The 20,215-nt window shown below is 51.8% G+C and overlaps 1 protein-coding gene across 7 annotated transcripts; it reads right to left on the bottom strand.

Annotated features, from left to right (window-relative positions):
• Window positions 1-47: 47 nt before the first annotated feature.
• WDR13 (WD repeat domain 13) lies at window positions 48-20,215 on the bottom strand. 7 transcript variants are annotated; one of them, XR_004679091.1, is made up of 12 exons: window positions 20,135-20,215; window positions 19,248-19,327; window positions 18,325-18,565; window positions 17,528-17,637; window positions 17,284-17,414; window positions 16,428-16,735; window positions 15,438-15,618; window positions 15,195-15,336; window positions 13,451-13,569; window positions 12,895-13,075; window positions 324-534; window positions 50-150 (listed from the first exon to the last, which is right to left on the bottom strand). XR_004679091.1 is itself a non-coding variant. In XM_035004170.1 (11 exons), exons 1-11 carry the CDS (start codon window positions 20,135-20,137, stop codon window positions 12,396-12,398), a joined length of 1,509 nt encoding a protein of 502 aa, XP_034860061.1. In that variant the 5' UTR covers window positions 20,138-20,215; the 3' UTR covers window positions 10,386-12,395. The 7 variants fall into 7 exon arrangements, 2 of the variants coding, with proteins under 2 accessions (XP_034860061.1, XP_034860077.1); XR_004679093.1 differs by lacking the exon at window positions 20,135-20,215 and adding an exon at window positions 19,670-20,109; XR_004679092.1 differs by lacking the exon at window positions 20,135-20,215 and adding an exon at window positions 19,673-20,109.

Below are 20,215 nucleotides of genomic sequence, written 5' to 3'. Positions count from 1 at the left end.
CCAGGACCCTGGGACCATGACCTGAGCCGAAGGCAGACGCCTAACAAACTGAACCACCCAGGCGCCCAGCAGTTGACAAACTTAAACATGAAGAGCGTTCTTTGTCAGAAAGGCAAATATTTTCCTTCTGTTTCTTCTGCTTCATCCCACCTGTGAACAGGAGACCTGAATTTACAAAGTGTTATTGAATATTTTTAACCAATAACATTTGTACCAGCTATTTTTGCTGTGTAACAAATCACCTGCTGCCCAACACTTAGTGGCTTAAAACCAGAACAGTTTATTATCTTGCACATTTTCAGAGGGCTGGTGTGCAGGAGTACCTTAGCTGGGTGGTTCTGGCTTCCGCTCTTGCTCCCTCGTGAGGTGTCGGCCAGAATGGTGGCTGGGGTCTCATCTCAAGGCTCGTTTGCACAGAAGGATCTGCTTTCAAGCTTATTGACATGACTGTTGGCAGGTAGCCTCCGCTCCTTACCACATGGGCCCTCCATAGGTCTTCTTGATATGTCCTTGCAATAAGGTGTCTGTCGTCCCCTAGAGCAGGTGACAAGGGGGAGGGCGAGAGAGAGAAAGGAAGAGAGAGTGAGCATGGTAGAGCATGCAGGAACACTAGAACAAGCAAGAAGGAAGCCTCAATGGGTGCCTTTTATGAGCTACTGTTAGAAGTTATGCACCGTCCCTGCACCAAATTCTGTTCATTGGAAGTGAGACACTAAGTCTAGCCCACTCTCAAGGGGAGGGGTATTAAGTATTGTCGCTTGAGTGGAGGAATATTAAAGAATTCATGCATGTATTCTAAAACTACCACTCTAATATAGTATAAGTTAACTGTAATAATTTCCTAATGAAAGATGATATGGAATTTATATTTTATACGTAATATATATTTTCCATGTAAGTCACAGGCAGTGCAAGGAGGACCCTTGCTCTGGTCCCTGAGCCGCAGGGGGCCCCATGCTTTGGAGTGCCTTCCTCAAAGTGGTCTAAACCCTCCTCTGGTGGCTGGAGCCAGATGTACCATTTGAATGAAGAGTCCCTGGTCTGGACCATGACCCACATGGGCCCTGATCCCCATTTCTCCCTCTTGGAGATGCTCTTACCCTCTACCTTATGTATGGGGTCAGATAGATGCCCTGATGAACTTTGACTCTTTTTTTTTTTAAGATTTTATTTATTCATTTGAGAGAGAGCGCACACAAGCTGGGGGAAGAGCAGAGGGAGAGGGAGAAGCAGGCTCCCCACCGAGCTGGGAGCCCAACGCAGGACTCGGTCCCAGGACCCTGAGATCATGACCTGAGCCAAAGGCAGACGCTTAACCGACTGAGCCATCCAGGCGCCCCTGAACTCTGGTTCTTATACCTATGGTGCTGACCCCGTGCTCCATGGTCAGTTCCAGGGGGGTGACCTGGCAAGAGATTGCTCCTGTTGACTGGTGTGGCATTTCTTTTACAGGATTTCATGAGACCGGGCCATCAGAATGGTGATGACATACCGATTTTGTGTGACTCTTGTTCATGTCGTTTATAGGTCATATTCAAAGCTTTAGTTTTGAACAATCCACTGCCAACTCTTGGGGTTGCGCTGCATATGGAGGCCCATGTATCAATCCCTACACATCATCATTCCAGTTGTGGGGTAGCCTCCAGGCTAGAGCCCCCAAAGGTGGCAAAAGTGGTGGCAGGACCCAGTTTGTCCCCTGCCACTGGCACCCAGAGAAGTCATTCCCTCCAGAGGCTCTGCATCAGGAATCAGGCAGTCCTTTTGGCCATGTCTACCTCCTCCAAGGACTTCGAGATGATTGCTCCACAACTCCAACGGCATGTCTTTGCTCATCAATGCGGTGACATTGTGCTCCCCCAGGTCGGTCCCAAGCCATACCACATGAGGAATGGACATTCTTTGTACAAACGGGACTTCTCTTCTCACTGCCATGGGCCCCTTGCCTATCCTCCCCACTGGCGGTGGAGTGTGGAAGGCAGGGGTGCAATTGAGGTTGCAGCAGATCTCATTCTAAGAATGCGGTGATTATTGTTTAAAGAGTTCAAGAGAAGACATGGTTAGAAGATGTGTGTTTTCTGGGTGCCTGGGTGGCTCAGTTGGTTAAGCGACTGCCTTCGGCTCAGGTCATGATCCTGGAGTCCCGGGATCGAGTCCCACATCGGACTCCCTGCTCGGCGGGGAGTCTGCTTCTCCCTCTGACCCCCCCCCCATGCTCTCTCTCTCTCATTCTCTCTCTCAAATAAATAAATATTAAAAAAAAAGATGTGTGTTTTCATATTTTTGCCATAAAATTCCAAACGGTAAATTTAACATGACCAGAAAATGAAGGATTGTCTACGTGTTCCTGCATACTCTGCAGAAGACTTGCTTTTGTGGTCCTTATCGACAAAGCACGGGGACAACTTCTGTAGGAATCGTCCCTGGAAGCCAGTATTTATGGGCAGCCCAATGGATGATGCAGTGTCATGAGGAAGATGTGACTGGCACTAAATAAATGGCTTAGGGACCTGAAGAGGTAAGAAGATCTATGTTTTTCCAGTACAAACAGGTTCTAAAGAGCCATGGTACTGTGTGATAATAGAGAATATAGATTGGTCTCTGCTCCTGGTTCCTGACACAGAGCTCCTGAAACCGTTGGAATTTCCTAAGTGATAAGAGCACTAGGAGCATCTTTTATTCTATTGAGGTGACTCTGGGTGGGCTCCTGGATGGCTCCAGGATGGAGGATGGTCACCAGAAGGCCAAGACTTTATCAGAAGCCTTTTCAGCCTCATCCCTCCTGTTCAGTTCTCATCCCTTTCCGTTCTCTAGAGGGGAGAGGGGCTGGAGATGGAGTTAATGACCGATCATGGCTGTGTGAAGAAGCTTCCAATAAAAATCCCAATAGCATGGGATTCAGAGAGATTCCAGGTTGGCGAACACAGCCACACCAAGAGGGTGATGCACCCCAACTCCACAGGAACAGAAGCTCTTTTGCTTGGGACCCTCCCAGACATGGCCCTGTGTATCTCTTCATCTGGCTGTTGTTCATCTGTATCCTTTATCATATTCTTTAATAAACTGGTAAATGTAAGTAAATGTTCCCCTGAGTTCTGTGAGCTGCTCTAGCAAGTTAATCAAAACTGAGGAGGGGGTCATGGGAACCTCTGATTTACAGCCAAATCTGACAGAAGTTGTGGGTCACCTGGAGATCTACTACTTGTGATTGGCATCTGAAGTTGTGGGCGGGACAGTCTTGTGGGACCGAGCCCTTAACCTGGGGATGTGACACTCTCTCTGGGTAGACGGTGTCAGAATTGAGTTCAATTGTAGGACACCCAGCTGGGGTCGCAGAGAATTGCTTGGTGTGGGGGAGAAAACCCTCCCACATCTGCTGTCTGCAATGTTGTGAGTACTCTGGGCAAGTCACAAAAAAGACATCCGAGAAAAAGAAACACAGGAGGTGAAAAACTGGGTTCTTCTCTACATAGAGGTGAAAAACTAGTTGCTTTTCCTTTCTAGGCACGTTTGGCAATAAAGAACATCAGGAGTTGGTTCCTACACCCAAACAGGAAGAGATAGAGCCTGGACTCTGTAAGGATTCTTCGGGTGCCTTGAGTGGACAATAAACAAATACCTAAGTGCGTCTTCTCTACACTTTGTTCTAAATCTTCCTCAACAAATCACACTTCTGCATATGGACCCATGACTTCATAATACATTTCAAAGTGTTTATATAGACAGATCCTGTAAACAAGTATTGGTTTGGGGTCCCACATACCTTAGGGGCAATGTGGCAGACAGCTTCTAAGATGGTCCCCAAGGATCCTGGCCTCCTGGTGTTCATGCTTTTGTGTGATCCCCTCCCCCTGAGTGTGGCCTGAATTTACTGACTGACTTCTAACAAAGAGAAAATGGCAGAAGTGAGGGGATAGCATCACTGACATTAGTTTATAAAAGACTGCAACTTCCATGTTAGGTGTACTCGCTCTCACTTGGTGGCTTGCTTTCTCTCTCTCTCTCTCTCTCTCTCTCTCTCTCTCTCTCTCTCCATCCTTCAATTTGAGCCCAGCCAATATGTCAAGAAGTCCAGGCTCTCCTGTTGGAAAGGCCACATGAGAAAGAGAGTTCTGGAGGAAGGGAGGGTGCGGGGAGGAGAAATGAGGGCACCCCAGCCCGCAGCTAGGACTGATGCCAGAGCCAGCCACATGAGTGGCACCTCTCAGAAGTGAACCCTTCACCCCAGACCCGGTCAAGTCTTCAGTTTTTCATCATCTCAAACATTATTTTGGAGGAGGAGTAGCTTATTTGGTCAGTGAACCTGCATACATTTAGGAAAAAACAAACCCAAGTAGAACAAAATGCCTACTTGTGTTATACTGAACATCGATCATCAGAGAAAGCGTATTATTTTTATGAAGCCCAACTATTAAATGAGTCTCATTTGCCAAAGATTTACCTTAGTTACGTGACCTTGGACTCTCTTTGCTTCTAAAAGAATCTTTTCAAATCTAGCACGCTTAAGGTATTAAAAATTCCATATCCTCATTTTCTTGGAATTTGGGGAATTTTGATTTGTACCAGTGCATATTTATCTCTACATGCCAATCAGAACAGAGCTCCTTTGATTTAAGAGACGTCGCAGAAGAATTTTTTTTCTTCTAATAACTTGACGGTTTCTTGTGGTTCGGTAATAAGGTGGTGCACATCTTTTTTTGTTTTTTTTTTTTTTTTAAAGATTTTTATTTATTTGTTTAACACACAGAGAGAGAGCACAAGTAGGCAGAGCAGCAGAGAGAGGGAGAGGGAGAAGCAGGCTCTCCGCCGAGCAGGGAGCCTGATGCGGGGCTCAATCCCAGGACCCTGGGACCACGACCTGAGCCGAAGGCAGCCGCTTAACGACTGAGCCACCCAGGCGCCCCGCACATCTTTTTTATTCAGACGAGGCTGGAGGTAGAATTTGACCATCAGTGACTTCTCCCATTGACTAAGCTCCTGAAGATGGACCTAGGGTTGCCAAGATCTAATAGGAGTGTTCAACATGGTACCTGTGGCCACTCGTATTCACTGCAAGAGACAACATCCAAGGCCACAAGAGTATCTGTCCTTGGGCCCAGGGGTGGGGAAAATGGGTAGACCATGGGTCCACTTCCTCTATTTTCCTCCATTATCTGCTAAACCTAATTTATAGGCCTATTTCATTTTTTAATGTCTGGTGTGAACACTGCTCCACTTGATCCAGCCATATGAAGAAGTTGGCAAGGATTCCTTTGGCTGTCTTCTGTTCCTTTAGCTAAAGGCTTGGTCTCTGTTATGTGGACTACAGAAATTCATGACTGTTATACTTTTTTTTTTTTTAAAGATTTTATTTATTTATTTGAGAGAGAGAGAATGAGAGAGAGCAAGCACATGAGAGGGGGGAGGGTCAGAGGGAGAAGCAGACTCCCCGCCGAGCAGGGAGCCCGATGCGGGACTCGATCCAGGGACTCCAGGATCATGACCTGAGCCGAAGGCAGTCGCTTAACCAACTGAGCCACCCAGGCGCCCCTGTTATACTTTCAATGTTGAGCATGCCCTTGACTTATAAAAAGGGTCCTTTTTGAGTGTTTGCTGCTTTTTTCCTTAATTTTATCTTGAATGTATATTGCAACTGCTCTTTTCTCTGTCTTTTCTCACACGTTTATATTTATCACTGAAAAAAAACCTTTCTGAATCATTTTGATTTAGATATTATTTGACTTTTGAATTTTAAAAAATTTTTTAATTTTTAATTTTTTAAGATTTTATTTATTTATTTGTCAGAGAGACAGAGAGGGGGAGCGAGAGCAGAAGCAGGGGGAGTGGCAGGCAGAGGGAGAAGCAGGCTCCCCGCTAAGCAAGGAGCCCGAAGTGGGACTCCATCCCAGGACCCTGGGATCATGACCCGAACTGAAGGCAGACGCTTAACCAACTGAGCCACCCAGGCATCCCCCGAAATTTTAAATTTTTAAAAAGGAATTACGCCTAACGCGGGGATTGAGCTCATGACCCTGAGATCAAGAGTCGCATGCTCCACCGACTGAGCCCACCAGGTGCCTTATATTTTCAGTATTTTTTATGCTTCCTTCGTATTTCCTTAGTGGTCTACTTTTTGTTACAGAACCATTTTTTCAAGTGATCTGGAAGTTCTAGCTCCTGTTTTTAATTCAACTTATGAGTACCTGTAAGTTTTTTAAAAACTTATTTGACTCTATGTTTATCTAATTATCAGCAGCAGAAATGAAAGACTATTCATTCCTTCTCTCTTCTGTGAATGCGGTGTGAGTACTCCTGGGGTCACACAGACAGGAGTCTGGACACTGCAAGAGTCCCCCAGACTGGGATGTTGGCCCACTTGGGGTAACACAGGTTGGGATGTGGACTCCCATGAGTCCCACAGAGTGCAATTTGGAAACACTGGGGTCAGACAGACTGGGTATACACACACTCTTGGTGTCACACAGACCGTACTATGAATGCTTCTGGGGTTGCACAGACTGGGGTGTCAACGCTCCTCAGGTCACAGGGACTGGAATGTGGACACTTCTGGGTACATACATACTGGGGGATGGACCTCCTGGGGTCACACAGACTGGGTTGTGGAGATTCCTTGGCTCACACCGAGTCAGGTAGGGATCATGAGAGTGTCCATATCCCAGTCTGTGACTCCACTAGAGTCCCCATTTATTTCTGCGAACACTTGTGTCCACATAATAACCTCTCACCCCATTATATCCGACTGCAGGCTCTATTTCACCAGTCGTGACCACTCTGAAGTCCTTACACGTTTAGTAGGTGCTCCTCTCCTAAATCTGAGTTTGGACCAGAAGGCTACTGTTGCCAGAATATTTACCATGAGCCTGGGTTTGAAATCTCACCAAAGGGGCACAGATGTTGGAAGACTTAATTTAACAACAGTCCAGGTTTAAGGTCAGAAAACAGGGCATGGATGATGGACTAGTTAACAGGAGTCAGGGTCAGCACTCCAAAACAACAGAGTATTATTATTATTGATGGCGAAGTTACTAACAAAAGCCCTTGTTTGAGCTCAGGCCAAGGGAGCATTAACAGTGGTAGCCTTATCAGTGAAAGGCAACACCACCAGAGGGGAATTGGCAGTGGACGAATTAACAGGGACTGTGGTTCAAAGCCAGATAAGAGGGACATTGATGGTAGAGGAGTGAGTACACAGGGTTCAATAATAGACCAGAAAGTCACTGACGGTGGGATAAAGAGACCCAGGTTTGAGGTCAAGGTAGGCGGGGCCAGGATTTTTCATTAGTTTGCAATTAATTAACAACTCAAAAGAACAGTTTGAATATCGAGGCTGAGAGATATTGCTATTAGACTAGTTAGCAAACGCTTGAACTCAGACTAGAGGGGCATTCAGGGTATGATACGTAACAGAAGCCCTGTTTTAGGGTCAGACCAGAGAAAGAGGGATGGGAACAATTGAGTAAATACATGGGTTTGAGTTTAGTCAAAAGGGGGATAGATTCTAAAATATTTAGCAGAGTCTGGGGTTGGAGTTCAGATTTGAAGGGCACTGGTGTTGGAAGAAATAACCGTGTAAGCTCAATGGCAGACCCACAGGGCACTGGTGACACAGCAGATATCAGAGGATCAGGTTTGAGGTCAAACCAGAGGGGAGTTGAGGGTGGTAAACTGAATCAAGAACCGGGTTTGGGGCCAGGCCTGGAATGGAGGGATTTGGGAATAGCTGAATGGCTGTGTTGGATAATTTTCGACCAGCAGAACTTTGAATATGGAAGAGTAAATAAGTCCTGGTTGAGAATCAGACAGACAAGAGAACAAGGATGGCGGAAGAGCTTTGATTAGGGACCAGGATGACATTGAAGGTGGAATGACAATAAAAGAGATCCTGGCTTGAGAACAGATGAGAAGGACATTGACGTTATGGTGGTTAATAGCGGACCAGGTCTGAGGTCAGACCAGTGTAGCACTGTGGCTTAAGAGTTAAAATGGCCTGGGTTCAAAGTCAGATTGCAGAGGACTGCAGGTTGAATAGTTCGAAGGAAACGCAGGGGTCTTTCTGTTAGAATATGAAAGGAAGACTCAGATTCAAGGTCATGTGAGAGGAGCAGTGATGGTAGGATATTTAACAGAGACCCTTGTTGTGAAGGCAGACCAGAAGGGCACTGATGGTGGGAGTTGTTAATAGAGGTCACACCAGAGAGGAGGGACCTTGGAATAGTTCAAAACCAGATCAGGCGGCCTCAATGTGGAGGGTTGATGATGATGGAACAGTTTATAGAGAGGTCTGTGTTTGAGGTCAGGGCAGAGGGGCACCAGTAATGGAACAGCTAATAAAAGCTCTGGGTTTTGGTTGGTTGAGAAGCCTGTCATGCTGGATTAGTTGAAAGACACCCATGTGAGAATTTAGATCAAAGGAGGTCTTGGGGCACCTGGATGGCCTAGTGGGCTCAGTCGGTAGAGCATGCAACTCTTGATCTCGGGGTTATAAGTTCGAGCCCCATGTTGGGTGTAAAGATTACTTTTAAAAAAAAGAAAATCTTGGCACACCTGGGCGTCTCAGTCAGTTAAGTGTCTGCCTTTGCCTCAGGTCATGATCCCAGGGTCGTGGGATACAGTCCCACATCAGGCTCCTTGCTCAGCGGGGAGCTTGCTTCTCCCTCTGCCTGCCGCTCCCCCTGCTTATGTGCTCGCTCTCTCTCTTTGACAAATAAATAAAATCTTAAAAAAAAAAAAAATAAAATCTTTAAAAAAAGAGGTCTTGATGGAGTAAAAGCTAACAGAGTCTGGATTTGAGGTCAGACCAGAGATGCCTTGATGGTTCTAGAGTTCAAAAAGGCCCAGTTAGAGCAAAAAGCCAGTGGCGGTGGATATTAATCAGAGGCCCAGATTCAGTTGGACCAAAGAATAGTCAGCAGAATTTCCATTCCAAATAAGACCAGAGGGGTATTGATGGTGGAATAGTTTACAGAAGCTCACGTTCAAGGTCAGAACAGAAGGGAAGTGATAATGGAATAGTTCACAGGCACATGGGTTCTGAAGTCCGCCTAGAGGGGACTGATGCTACAAGTGTTACCAGTGTCCTAGGTTCAAGGTAAGATCAAAGGAGCAATTATAGGAAAATAGTAAAGAGAGGCCAGGGTTCAAGCTGAGATCATAGGGGTACAGAGAGTGGTACAGTTCTTGAGGTCAAGCCAGAGGAGCAGTGAGTGTGGAAAAGTTCCCAGAGGCTCAGGTTTCAGACCTGAGGTGCAGTGATACTGAGTTAACTGAAGCCTGGATTCAAGGGCAAAGAGTTATGGATGGTGGAATTATAAATAGAGTCCTAGAGTTGAGACCCCTGTAGCGCTGCTGGTGGAAGAGTTTTTAAAAAGACTCGAGTTCAAAGGAAAACCAGGGATGCCTGGGGGGGCTCAGTCGGTTAAGTGTCTGCCTTCGGCTCAGTTCATGATCCCGGGGTCCTCCGACCGAGCCTCGCATCAGGCTCCCTATTCAGGGAGGAGTCTGCTTCTCCCTCTCTGTCCCCTCTGCACCCCCTGCTTGTGCGCACTCTCTCTGTCAAATGAATAAATACAATCTTTAAAATAAATAAATGAATAATGGTAAAATAATTAATGGAGGCCCAGATTCAAGGTCTGGACTGAGGGTCCTCTAGGTTGGAATGCTTGCTGAAGCAAAGGGGCACCAATCACAAATTGACAGAATCCGAAATCCAAGGTCAGATCAGAAGACAACAGCTGGTGGAACATTATAGAGAGGCCCTGGTTTGAGATTTGACCAGTGCTACACTGATGAGGTAATAATTAACAAAGACTCCACTTCAAGCTCTGACTAGAGAGGCTCTCCATGAAGTAAACACATGGGTTCAAAGTCAAAGGGCATATAACAGTTAATGGAGGCCTGGACTGGAGGCAAGACTAGAGTGGCGTTGATGACGGAATGGTTAAGAGTTCCAGATCTGATGTCACACTGGAGGCACACGGATGATGGACAAGTTCACAGAGGCCTAAATTTGACCAATAAGATGACTTTTTTAATCGTTTGCTCATAACTTATTTCCTCGTAGGTTGTAAGTCAAGAAAAGGTATCACATGGGGCGCCTGAGTGGCTCAGTCGTTAAGCGTCTGCCTTCGGCTCGGGTCATGGTCCCAGGGTCCTGGGATCGAGCCCCGCATCAGGCTCCCTGCTCAGCGGGAGGCCTGCTTCTCCCGCTCCCACCCCACCTGCTTGTGTTCCCTCTCTCGCGGTCTGTCTCTGTCAAATAAATAAATAAAATCTTAAAAAAAAAAAAAAAAAGAAAAGGTATCACAAAAATGAATTTAAAGTAGAATGTCAGGGTGCCTGGGTGGCTCAGTCACACGTGCCTCCTGATCTCAGGGTCGTGAGTTTGAGCCCCATGTTGGGCATAGAGTTCACTTTAAAAATAAAAACAAAATAAAATAAAGCAGGATGTCAACTCTGCCACCTCAAAATTTCACAAGAAAGAAACCCCCCCAAATCATGTATAACAGTATCTGTGATTAGCCATCTTGAATTCAGATTCAATAAACAACATGAAGAATGTGAAGAAATGAAGAAGGTGCTAGAGAAAAATGAAGTTCTCCCAACTGATCTTGTCCATCCACTGACTTTGGTTGAAACCGAGCACCTTTTCGGTGTTGGATAGTGTTCAGAAAGAGTTAACACAGCAGGCCTGAACTTCTCTCCTTGGAAAGGCCTGCTTCGAGGATGGCCCTTGGCTGGCATCTGGAAACTTAGATTTCACCACGGTTCTCACCACTCTGTGCCTCAACTGTTCATATAAGCACTCTGGTTTATGCTGAACACCTGCTTTCCTTCCTGGAGGATCTGGAAGTTGGGTGTGCGCCAGGCAGGGGGTGCCTATGTGACCAGCCCCCCAAAACAACCCTGGGCACTCAACCTTTAATAATGAGCTTCTCTGGGTTGCCAGGAGCCATGACGGGGGGAATTAAGCATGTCCTGTGACTCCACTGGTAGAGGACCCTTGGAAGCTCGTGCCTGGTCTCCCGCGGACTTCACCCTGGGTGCCATTTCCCTTTGCCGATTGTGCTCTGTATCTTTTTTATGGCAAGAAATCATAGCTGTGTATACAACCGTATGCTGAGACCAAGAGTCCTCCCGGCAAATCATTGAGTCTGCGTGGTTTGGGGGACCTCTGACACATACAGATGCATGAACTTCATCATGAACGTCCAGCTCGCTGATGTCCCTACCTCATCACCATTTGCCTTAAGGTCAAGATGGAAGCACCGTGTAGAAAAGCTTCTGGCTGCAAGTAACCACACTGTCAAATAACCGTGGCTTCAACGAACCGGTGATTTTTCCTCCTCCAAGACTGCTGGTGTTAGTTCGGTAGCTGGATAATGTTGGGCCAGGTTGGAGTGCCCGTGGCTCTGTGGCCTGACCCTGAGGCCTCACGATGGTAGGCCACAGTTCCCACTGAGCACCTGGGTATGGCAGCCTATGCAGCTGGAGGGAAGGGAGCGGCCGGAGCAAGAGCCTCCTTGGCATTCCTGGCAACTTTGACATTTCCTGGTGACTGAGGTCACTGACAAGGGCTTTTGGTTCTCTGGCCCTCTGTCAATATCCCAAGCTTTCTCTCCTCACTCGGGACTCCCCTCAAACTGGAACATCACTTTACAGACTCCCAGCTCTGCTGGGCCTTGAATTGGGGCCCTGGGTGCGAGTGGAAGGAGCTAGGGGTGGTCTGGGGTTCCTCTGGGGATGGAGAGAGAATCCCCATCCCCTCCCCCCACCAGCAGGAGCCGCTAGCTCAGCCTTAGGGTCCATGGTTGTTTCTGCACGGGCTTCCTACTGCCCGTCCTCAACTCGTCTGCTCCCTGTTTGTGGGGAAGAGCCTCGGCGGGGAGGCTGGGAGCCTCAGCCTTCCTGAGGAGCCAGCAGAGCCCAGCAGCAGACTAACGGCGTGAGATTCCTGGGGTAGAAGCCAGTACTCCCCTCCTCCAGTCTCCCACTGTCACTACACTGGCACAAGTCCCCAGCACTGCTCACCCTGACTCCTGCAGGGCCTTGTGGCTGGTCTCCCCGCTTCCGCCCCTGCCCCCTCTCCAAGTCTGTTCGCTTCACAGCACCCAGAGGGGTCCTCTTACAACCAAATGGGATCGCGTCCTTCCTCCGCTCAATGGGGCGACTCACCTCTCACTCAGAAAAAGCCCAAGTCCTCTCACTGTGGCCACGCAGTTCTCCGGGATCGGGCCTGTCCGACCGCATCTCCTACCACACTCTGGTCCAGCCACACCGGCCTCTTCAACGAGCCTTCTGGCACACTTCAGCCTCAGTGCCTTTGCACTGCCTTTCCTCTCTGCCTAGAATCTTCTCTCCCCCACACTGCAGGTCCTGTTTCAATGTCCCCGTCAGGAACGTCATCCCTGATCACTGCACCAAAAAGAGCACGTGACCTCCCACTCCTGCGCCTCTACCTCCTGTCCTCCCAACCCTGACCTTTAGCTGACCTGTGACATATTTTTGTCTATTATCTCCCTGCAATAGACTGCAAGCCCCATGAAGGTAGACATTTCTGTCAGTTGAGGTTACGGCTCTACCCCCAGTGCCTAGAACAGTTCCTGGTGCACGGTGGGTGCTCAATAATGTCTGTCCGATGCATGACTGAGCCAAACACTTACAGGGGGGCCCGTGACGCGGGAGGCATTCAATGACCGGTTGCTAAGTAAAGAAATCGATGCCGGAATGCACAAATGCGGAAGTGAACCCCGGTCCAACTCGGGGGCTAGAGCCGCCCCCTCCCCGAGCCCACCCCCAGGAGACCTGGGAGCCAGCCACGGGCACAACCACTGGAACTTTATTTACAAACACAAGGCTGGAGCGGGAGGCGGGAGGGAAGGCGGACACGGCAGGACCTACTTCTGCTCCCGCCTCCAGACGATGACCATGCCACTGGCGTCGCTGGAAGCCAGCAGGCTCTCGTCGCAGTTGAAGCTGACGTCCAGCACAGGGGCGCTGTGGCCCTGCAGCTTGTTGACAGCGGCCTTGGCTGCCCGCTCCACATCGAAGAAGTGCACGCACATGTCCTCGCTGCCGGTCACTGCGTGGGGGAGAGAGACAGAGGGGCATCGGGAGGTGTTGCCGGACGCAGCAGGGGGGCCCCGGGTGTGGGGAGGTCTGGGAGGGACGGTCCCTGGACCTGGGTCACCTAGCTGTTTTAGTCCCGCGTCCAGAGTGTGAGGTCTCTGAGCTGTTTGGGGGGTGGGGAGGCTGTGTCTCACGTTGGGAGGTTTCTGGACTCTTGGGGGTCTTTGTTCAAAGTGGGAGGCTGTTGGGGTGTGAGAGTTCTCGAGGCCCATGAAGTCTGGGCACCAGGGGGCTGCGCTGTCCGAGCCAGATCAGCACCAGCCCCGCTCCCTGCCCCGCCCCAAGCCACCCAGACAGCCCCCCCCCCCTTCGACTCTGCGGGACTCACCCACACAGGCCCCCTGGCGGAAGGACATGAGGGGGCAGAAGATGCTGCGCACGGGGTGTGAGCTCTGCTCAATGGGGAAGCTTCTCTTCAGCTGCAGCGTCCCCTCGTTGTCCACCACCCTGAGGGAAGGATGAGAGCGGGTTGGGGTGTCGCCTCAGCTCCAGATGGCAATGAACGGGGGGCAGGCCAGTCTGTGTCCCCACCCTGGTGCCCGAGTTCTTTTCAAGGTTCACAAAATCTGGTTCTGAGACTGCGCATACCTAACAAGCACGGGCTGGTACGTGCGTTCATGACAGTTTGGAAGCTACCTGTTGATGGAAATGGGGAGCCTCTGCAGTGTGACTCACTAGTTTCTATTTCTAGGGGTCTCTAAGAGATCTTGGTGGTAAGACGGGCACAAGGAGGGGAAAGGCCGACCAAACTGGACGTGCCTGCAATGCGGAAAATGACGAGCCATTCAAAAGAACGACTGAGCCAACAGCACTGCAGGGGATGTGGGAGCAGTTCAACAGGCGCCGTCTGGTGAGGAAAGCGAGATGTGGGAAAGGATGGAGAAGGAGCCCACTTCTGTGAGACAATGACCCTCCCTCCGAAATGTGGGGGTGGGTGCGCACGCCTCGGGTTACAGGGGAGAGAACAAAATGTAGGAAGGAACATACAGAGTTGCTGGCTGAGGTGGCAGGAAGGAGGAGGAAAGAAGGGAGAGGATTGGGGAGGAGATAGCCCCACATTTGGGAGTATGCCTAAATTAAGAATTACACATACATCTTATGTGCGTGTGTGACTTTTTTTTTTTAAAGAGTAGAAAAACAAAATAGTAGAAAAACAAAATAGTAGAATAGAAAGCATCCTGTTGGGCGGTGGTTTTCAGGCCTGGCTGGACGTCGCTTGGGGAACTTTTCTTTCTTTTTATTTACTTTTTTTAAAGATTTTATTTATTTATTTGACAGAGAGAGACACAGCGAGAGAGGGAACACAAGCAGGGGGAGTGGGAGAGGGAGAAGCAGGCTTCCCGCTGAGCAGGGAGCCCGATGCGGGGCTCGATCCCATGACCCTGGGACCATGACCTGAGCCGAAGGCAGATGCTTAACGACTGAGCCACCCAGGCGCCCCGCTTGGGGAACTTTTCAATATACCAAGGTGCCCAGGCCCGTCGCAGGGCTTCTGAAATCATTGGCCTGGAGCGGGGCCTGGCCATGACCTTGTGAAACCCTTCAGGTCATTCCAGCATGCAGCCCAGACTGAGAACTGCATTTGGGTAACGTGTCATAGGTGAGTGGGGACAGTAAATTCCTCTGCTTAAAAACACCAAAAAAGAAGAAAAAAAAAAAAAAAGAATGAAGGATAGATGGAAGGAAGGAAGGAAGAAAGGAAGGCAGGAAGGAAGGAAGGACCACTGCTCCAAGAGGGCCCTAGTCTATGTCATGCCTCAGGTTGCTCATCTGTAGAATGGGCACGATCACAGCCCCTCCTCACAGTGCTGTTCAGAGGATTAAGTGGAGTGCTCTGTATGAGGTGTTTCCACGGGGCCTGGCAGCAGCCCTTTCTATGTAAGCATCAGCTACTCCTGCCACCACCCCTCCCACTGATACCCGGTACTATCATACGGAGACCCGACTCCCCTGCTCACTCAAATTAACCTGATGGAGGAGACCGGCCCTGAGGCCCTACAGGTTCTCCTCTGACGAGGAGCCAGGGCTGCCATCGCAGTCTGATGGAGGCGGCCCGGGCAGGGAAGACCTACCTGTAGAGTAGCAGCTTGTTGAGGCAAGCATTGATGAGCAGCGACGGGTCCCGGGCCTCGCGGCTGACCCAGGAGCGGGCGGAGATGCTGGTCACAGGGCTCCCCTCATGCACCACCAGACGCTTGGCTTTGGTCAGTTTCCCTGGAGCGATGGGGGGAGAGGAGGCAAAATAAGGGTGGGGGGGCTGTGCGCTGGGACGGTGGCAGCGCTAATACCCAGATGCAGGCCTGGGGCCTGCCTACCTGTGGCCATGTCGAAGAGGAAAGAGAAAATACTGCCACGGTCATCTCCTGCCCAGAGCAGCCGGCCAGGGGCATCGAAGGACAGAGCGAGGACCCGGCCCGTCAGCTTGCTGGAGCCACCCTTCACTTTCTTGCCCGTGGAGATGTTCATGACGTGCACGTTGTGCTTGGCATTCCCCACCTGTGGGTGAGACCGGCACACCATCATCCTGCTCTCAGCCAGTCCCTCCTTGGGTCTGACCACAATGGAGCTGCTGTCGATGGAACTGGCAGGCTCCTACTAGAGTCTAACCCCGGTGTGTGTGTGTGTGGGGGGGGTGTGTGGCGGGTAGACTGGGAGGTGACCGAGGCCTGTGATCCTTTAGAGCCAGCCCCTCTTGCCGTCTAACCAGGACGGCCAGCACCCCCCGTGACAGGCAAACCACAGGGCCGTCCTAGGCTGGTAATGACAGCTGGTCTGCTTCCCGCCTGGTCCCTGCCGGACACTTGACTATACTGGGGCCGGTGCTGCAGCAGGAGGGATCCCAGAGCACAGGCTCACTCAGCCAGTCCCCTCTCTCCCGCTCAGGGCCAGGCCAGATTTTCACTTCTTTCCCCCGCCCTCCGACTCTCCATCCTGGGGCCGGACCACAGTGGGGCTGTGCCACTGGGATGAGCCAAGCCTTCCGACTAAGTCACCCTGCCCGCCGACCAGCAGCCCCCGGGGTTGGAAGACAGCAGCACTGCTGTTGATGGGACCCAAGGGGTACCAGAGCCCGGACTCTGCCTCCTGACCAGTCCCCCCCTGGAGTCTATCACAGCAAGCCCCCCCTCCCACCCCCCCCAGCACGGGGCCCCTCTTCTGACCCGTTTCCCTCTGAGTCCACCCACAGGAGGACGGGGGGGGGGGACTGGGGGGGACCCCCCCCCCCCCCCCCCACACTGACTCCCTGGGACAGCTCTCCTGGCCCGGCACCCCGCCCTCGGCGAGCGGGCACCCCGGAGCCTGACCACAGTCAGGTTGTTGTTGACCGGCTGGAAGGTGCAGCAGAGCAGTTCGGCGCCATCGGGGTCAGGAATCTCCCGGATGCAGCGGCCGTCCTCAGAGGCCCAGATGCGCATGGTAGCATCGAGCGAGGTGGACACGAGGATGTCATTGGAGAGGGACCAGGCGAAGTCGGAGACGCCGCGGGTGTGGCCCCGCAGCACGCGGAGCACCGTGGGCGGGGCGGGCACCAGCTGGCAGAGGGAGATGCTGCCGTCGAGAGAGCAGCACGCCAGGCGGTGCCGGTCGTCGTTGGCGAAGCGCACCCTTGGGACTGCAATGCCAAGAAGCCGTTGGTGCGACTCGGCATGCTCACCGGGCGCTTTCATTATAAACGGCTCTGCCGCGGGGGCTGGGGGCTGGGACCCACTGCGCCAAGCACAGGGGCCTGCGCCAAGGGCTTTCCTGGCTGAGAACGGGAGTGGGAACCCGAGAAGGCCCTCTGCCAAAAGCTCCCTAAATTGTAGCCAGCGCTTTACGATTACCAAAGTCTTGGCGGTCTGCAAAACCTGCGCTGCCCGCTGCAAGGGGAGTTCTCTGTAGCGAAGGCTCTGAACCCTTCCAAGCAACTCACGACCCCAGAAGCCTCCTGCCAAGTCCTCTTTTGAGCTGCCGAGCCCTTTTACGATAGCCCAAGTACTTGAGATCTTGCAGACCGCTTTACTTTGCTGAGGGCTTGTGGGCTTGGGGAAAGGTTTAGGGATGGCAATTCCTCCTTCGGAGGTGGGCCAGAGACTCTGGGTTCCAGGAAAGAATGTGCTGAGTAGTTGTCACAGTTCAGGCAAATGAGTGGTGAGGGAACCCGCTGACCTGCTGGCTTACCTGCCTCATCCACGTGCTGGTCGAAAACATGGTACATGCCCGCAAAGGCGTAGTTCTCACTCAGTGAAGTATCCCCGGCCATGGCTCTACTTGCTTCTGCCGCTGATGTGGGCACCACACTGCCAGGGGGCCTGGGCCCCAACAGGAGTGGGGGGCAGGTAACGTGAGGTAGGTGCTAGCATTCAGGCCCCACGGCCCCTCTCCCCCTTACAAGCCCCCGGCTCACAGCCACCCCTGTGTGTACCTGTCCTCATAGACAGCACGGTTCATCTGTGCCTGTAGCTGGTAGGAGCCTCGGCTGACGGAACGGCGGTGCCCACGGGCCCCCAGGGCCCGAGGATCATCCTCAAAGTCCTGCAAACAGAGGGTCAGGGTGGGCACATCTTGAAAACAGTCCTCCAGAACCAGGGGCGCCTGGGCAGCTCAGTTGGTTGGGCGACTACCTTTGGCTCAGGTCATGATCCTGGGGTCCCAGGATCGGGTCCCACATCGGGCTCCCTGCTCAGCAGGGGATCTGCTTCTCCCTCTGACCCTCCCCCCTCTCATGCTCTCTCAGTCGGCCAATAATCAATAAATGTTCTGTGGAGAAAGAATGGATACTTTTCCCCTGAAAACCACTCAGCACCGTCTCTTGCTTCACTGCAGTCTCAGCTCAACTGTTACCTCCTTGGAGAGGCCTTTCCTGATCATCCCCATCAGACATAGCTTCCCTCTGTCCCCCACATGAGTCTCATTTTATCCCAAGTCTGCTTTACTTTTCCATCTTAGCACTCCTCACTATAAGCTGTGTTAATTACTAATTTATTTATCTGGTTTCACATGTCTATTGACCTGTTTATCTTGTTTATTGCCTATTTATCAACCTGTTCATCTTGTCTGTTGTCCATTTATTGACCTATCATATATTATCTCTTTTTGCCCTCTGCTTATCCTAAGAGCCTGGCACGGTGCCTTGCACATAGAGGTGCCCGACAAGTCTGCTGAGTGAACGTATATGGAGGCAGGTGGCGTGCGTGGCAGGCAGTGTGGGGAGGAGCTCACCTCCATGCGGTCTAGGGTAGTTCGGCTGCTGCGAACGATGCTGTTGCTATAGGCACGGGCACTGCCTGGCTCGGAGAGGGGCCCGTAACGCTGGCCCAGCAGCTGCCCACGCAGCCTCAGGTACTGCCGACGCAGTGCTGGGGGGTGCCCAGCCTTGGCATTCTCCCGCAGCAGCTGGCTGCGCCGTCGAATGTACTGTGTCCGAAACTGTGGAAACGTTGGTGTGCGGTACGCGTTGTACCTATGATGGCGGGAGGCAGGGTGGGCAGCAGGCACAGGATAGAGGGAATCAATCAGCTCAGGGGATGGTGAAAGAGAGTGAGGTGTGTGGCAGTGAGGGGTCAGGATGGCAAGTGATCAGCAGTGGTGATCGGGCTCCCTCTGGTGCTGTGATGAGGGTGGGTCTACAGTAATAAAAGGCATGGCGATGAGGTCACTGTGGGGACAATGGAGGCCGTCTGCAGCTTTGCTGGAGTTGGTATGAGGTGTCAGTGTAGACAACAGTAGGGCTCAGGGTAACATGGTGATGAGGGTCAGTGTGGGGCAATGATGGAAGTCAGTATGGGATGGTCATGGGGTCAGATTGGGGAAGTGATGATGGTAAGAGAAGTCTGCGGAGGGGGGGGGGGGCAATGGTGGGGAATAGGATGTCACCAGCCTGAGCTCCATCACCCCCTCCCAAAGGCTCTGACAGCACAGCCTCTTTGCGCATGCCCAGATCTGACCGCATTTTCCCAGCATGCTCTTTACGACCCTCTTGCCAGCCCGTCTCTGCCGGCAAGCCCCCCACAACCTGCTACTGCGCATGCTCACCTCCAGCATGCCCACGCAGCCGCATAAGTTCTCCGCCCAGCCTCACTTATCTCCATTGCGCATGCACCACAGTAACTTCCGCTCCCATGGGCTTCGACCCCACGCCTCACCTCGCGTCTACTGCTAAGACCTGCTGCCACACCGCTGCCATTCCCCGGCCTCCTCTTCTGGCGTGTCCCCCCGCGGGAGCCTGCAGGACAAGGGCCTGGAATGTCAGCGTTTCAAGTGAAGGAATTTAATTCCTCCCCTTCCGCCAGGCGATCGTTGCCGTAGACACCGAGTCCCTCGACGCCGGGACGTCGCGAAATACCACCCGGCAGCTAGCATGGTCATCACCCCAGCCCTGCCCTTCCCGGGCAGTTCCCGGAAGACTCACAACAGCGATTCAGATCTGATCCCGCCCCTCCCCGGTCACCATAGCGACGCCCCTCCTCCCGTCTAGCAATCCTTCTTGGCATTCCCCATCCATCTTGTTCCCCCCGCCCTCCGCCTTCCCTTCTCGGGTTCAAGAGCAGGACCCGGATTCAGAGACCACCTCCGGGGCTGCCTCCGGCTCTTGAGGCCCCGGGGCGGCCCTGAGACCAGTGTCGCCCTTTCCTTCGGTCTCTCTGCTCCCTCTTTCAGGCTCCAGGCAAGATGGCCGCCTGCTGCCAGGAAGAGCTGCCAAGCACAGAGCGAATGGATAGGAATCCTTCCCAGGGCGTGGGAGAACCACGCAAGCGCGCTATGGGACAAGCGCGCTTCCGGCACAGGATGGAGGCTCCACCCCTTAAGTTCTACCCACCCCCAGTCCCTAATGGCATTTTTTGTATACACAAGAATAATATCCAAGGGCCAGAGAGACAGGGGCGAGTATGCGAATCACTCACTAAAAATTAGAAATACGACTTTCTTTTGAAACCGTGGAATAAACTGATTCTTAGGAGCACAATCTTGGCCAAGCAAGATTTGAAGCATAGGAGGGGCTCCCATCATCACTGCTGATCACTTGCCATACCATCAAAAATAATCACGGGGCGCCTTGGTGGCTCAGTCGTTAGGCGTCTGCCTTCGGCTCAGGTCGTGATCCCAGGGTCCT

Source organism: Mirounga leonina, unplaced genomic scaffold, assembly GCF_011800145.1.
Source record: "Mirounga leonina isolate KUSES-001 unplaced genomic scaffold, KU_Mleo_1.0 Mir_101609, whole genome shotgun sequence".
NCBI classification, from domain to species: domain Eukaryota; kingdom Metazoa; phylum Chordata; class Mammalia; order Carnivora; family Phocidae; genus Mirounga; species Mirounga leonina.
Note: the sequence above shows the minus strand (reverse complement) of the source record. Positions and strands in the feature narration are given on the sequence as shown.

What these genes read in the sequence shown, in the direction of transcription:
- WDR13 (XM_035004170.1), bottom strand. An exon ending in CCAGCACGTGGATGAGGCAG is followed by an intron (nt 16,736 to 17,283) that starts GTAAGCCAGCAG and finishes TTGGCATTGCAG; the next exon opens with TCCCAAGGGTGCGCTTCGCC. An exon ending in AACAAGCTGCTACTCTACAG is followed by an intron (nt 13,570 to 15,194) that starts GTAGGTCTTCCC and finishes TCCTTCCCTCAG; the next exon opens with GGTGGTGGACAACGAGGGGA.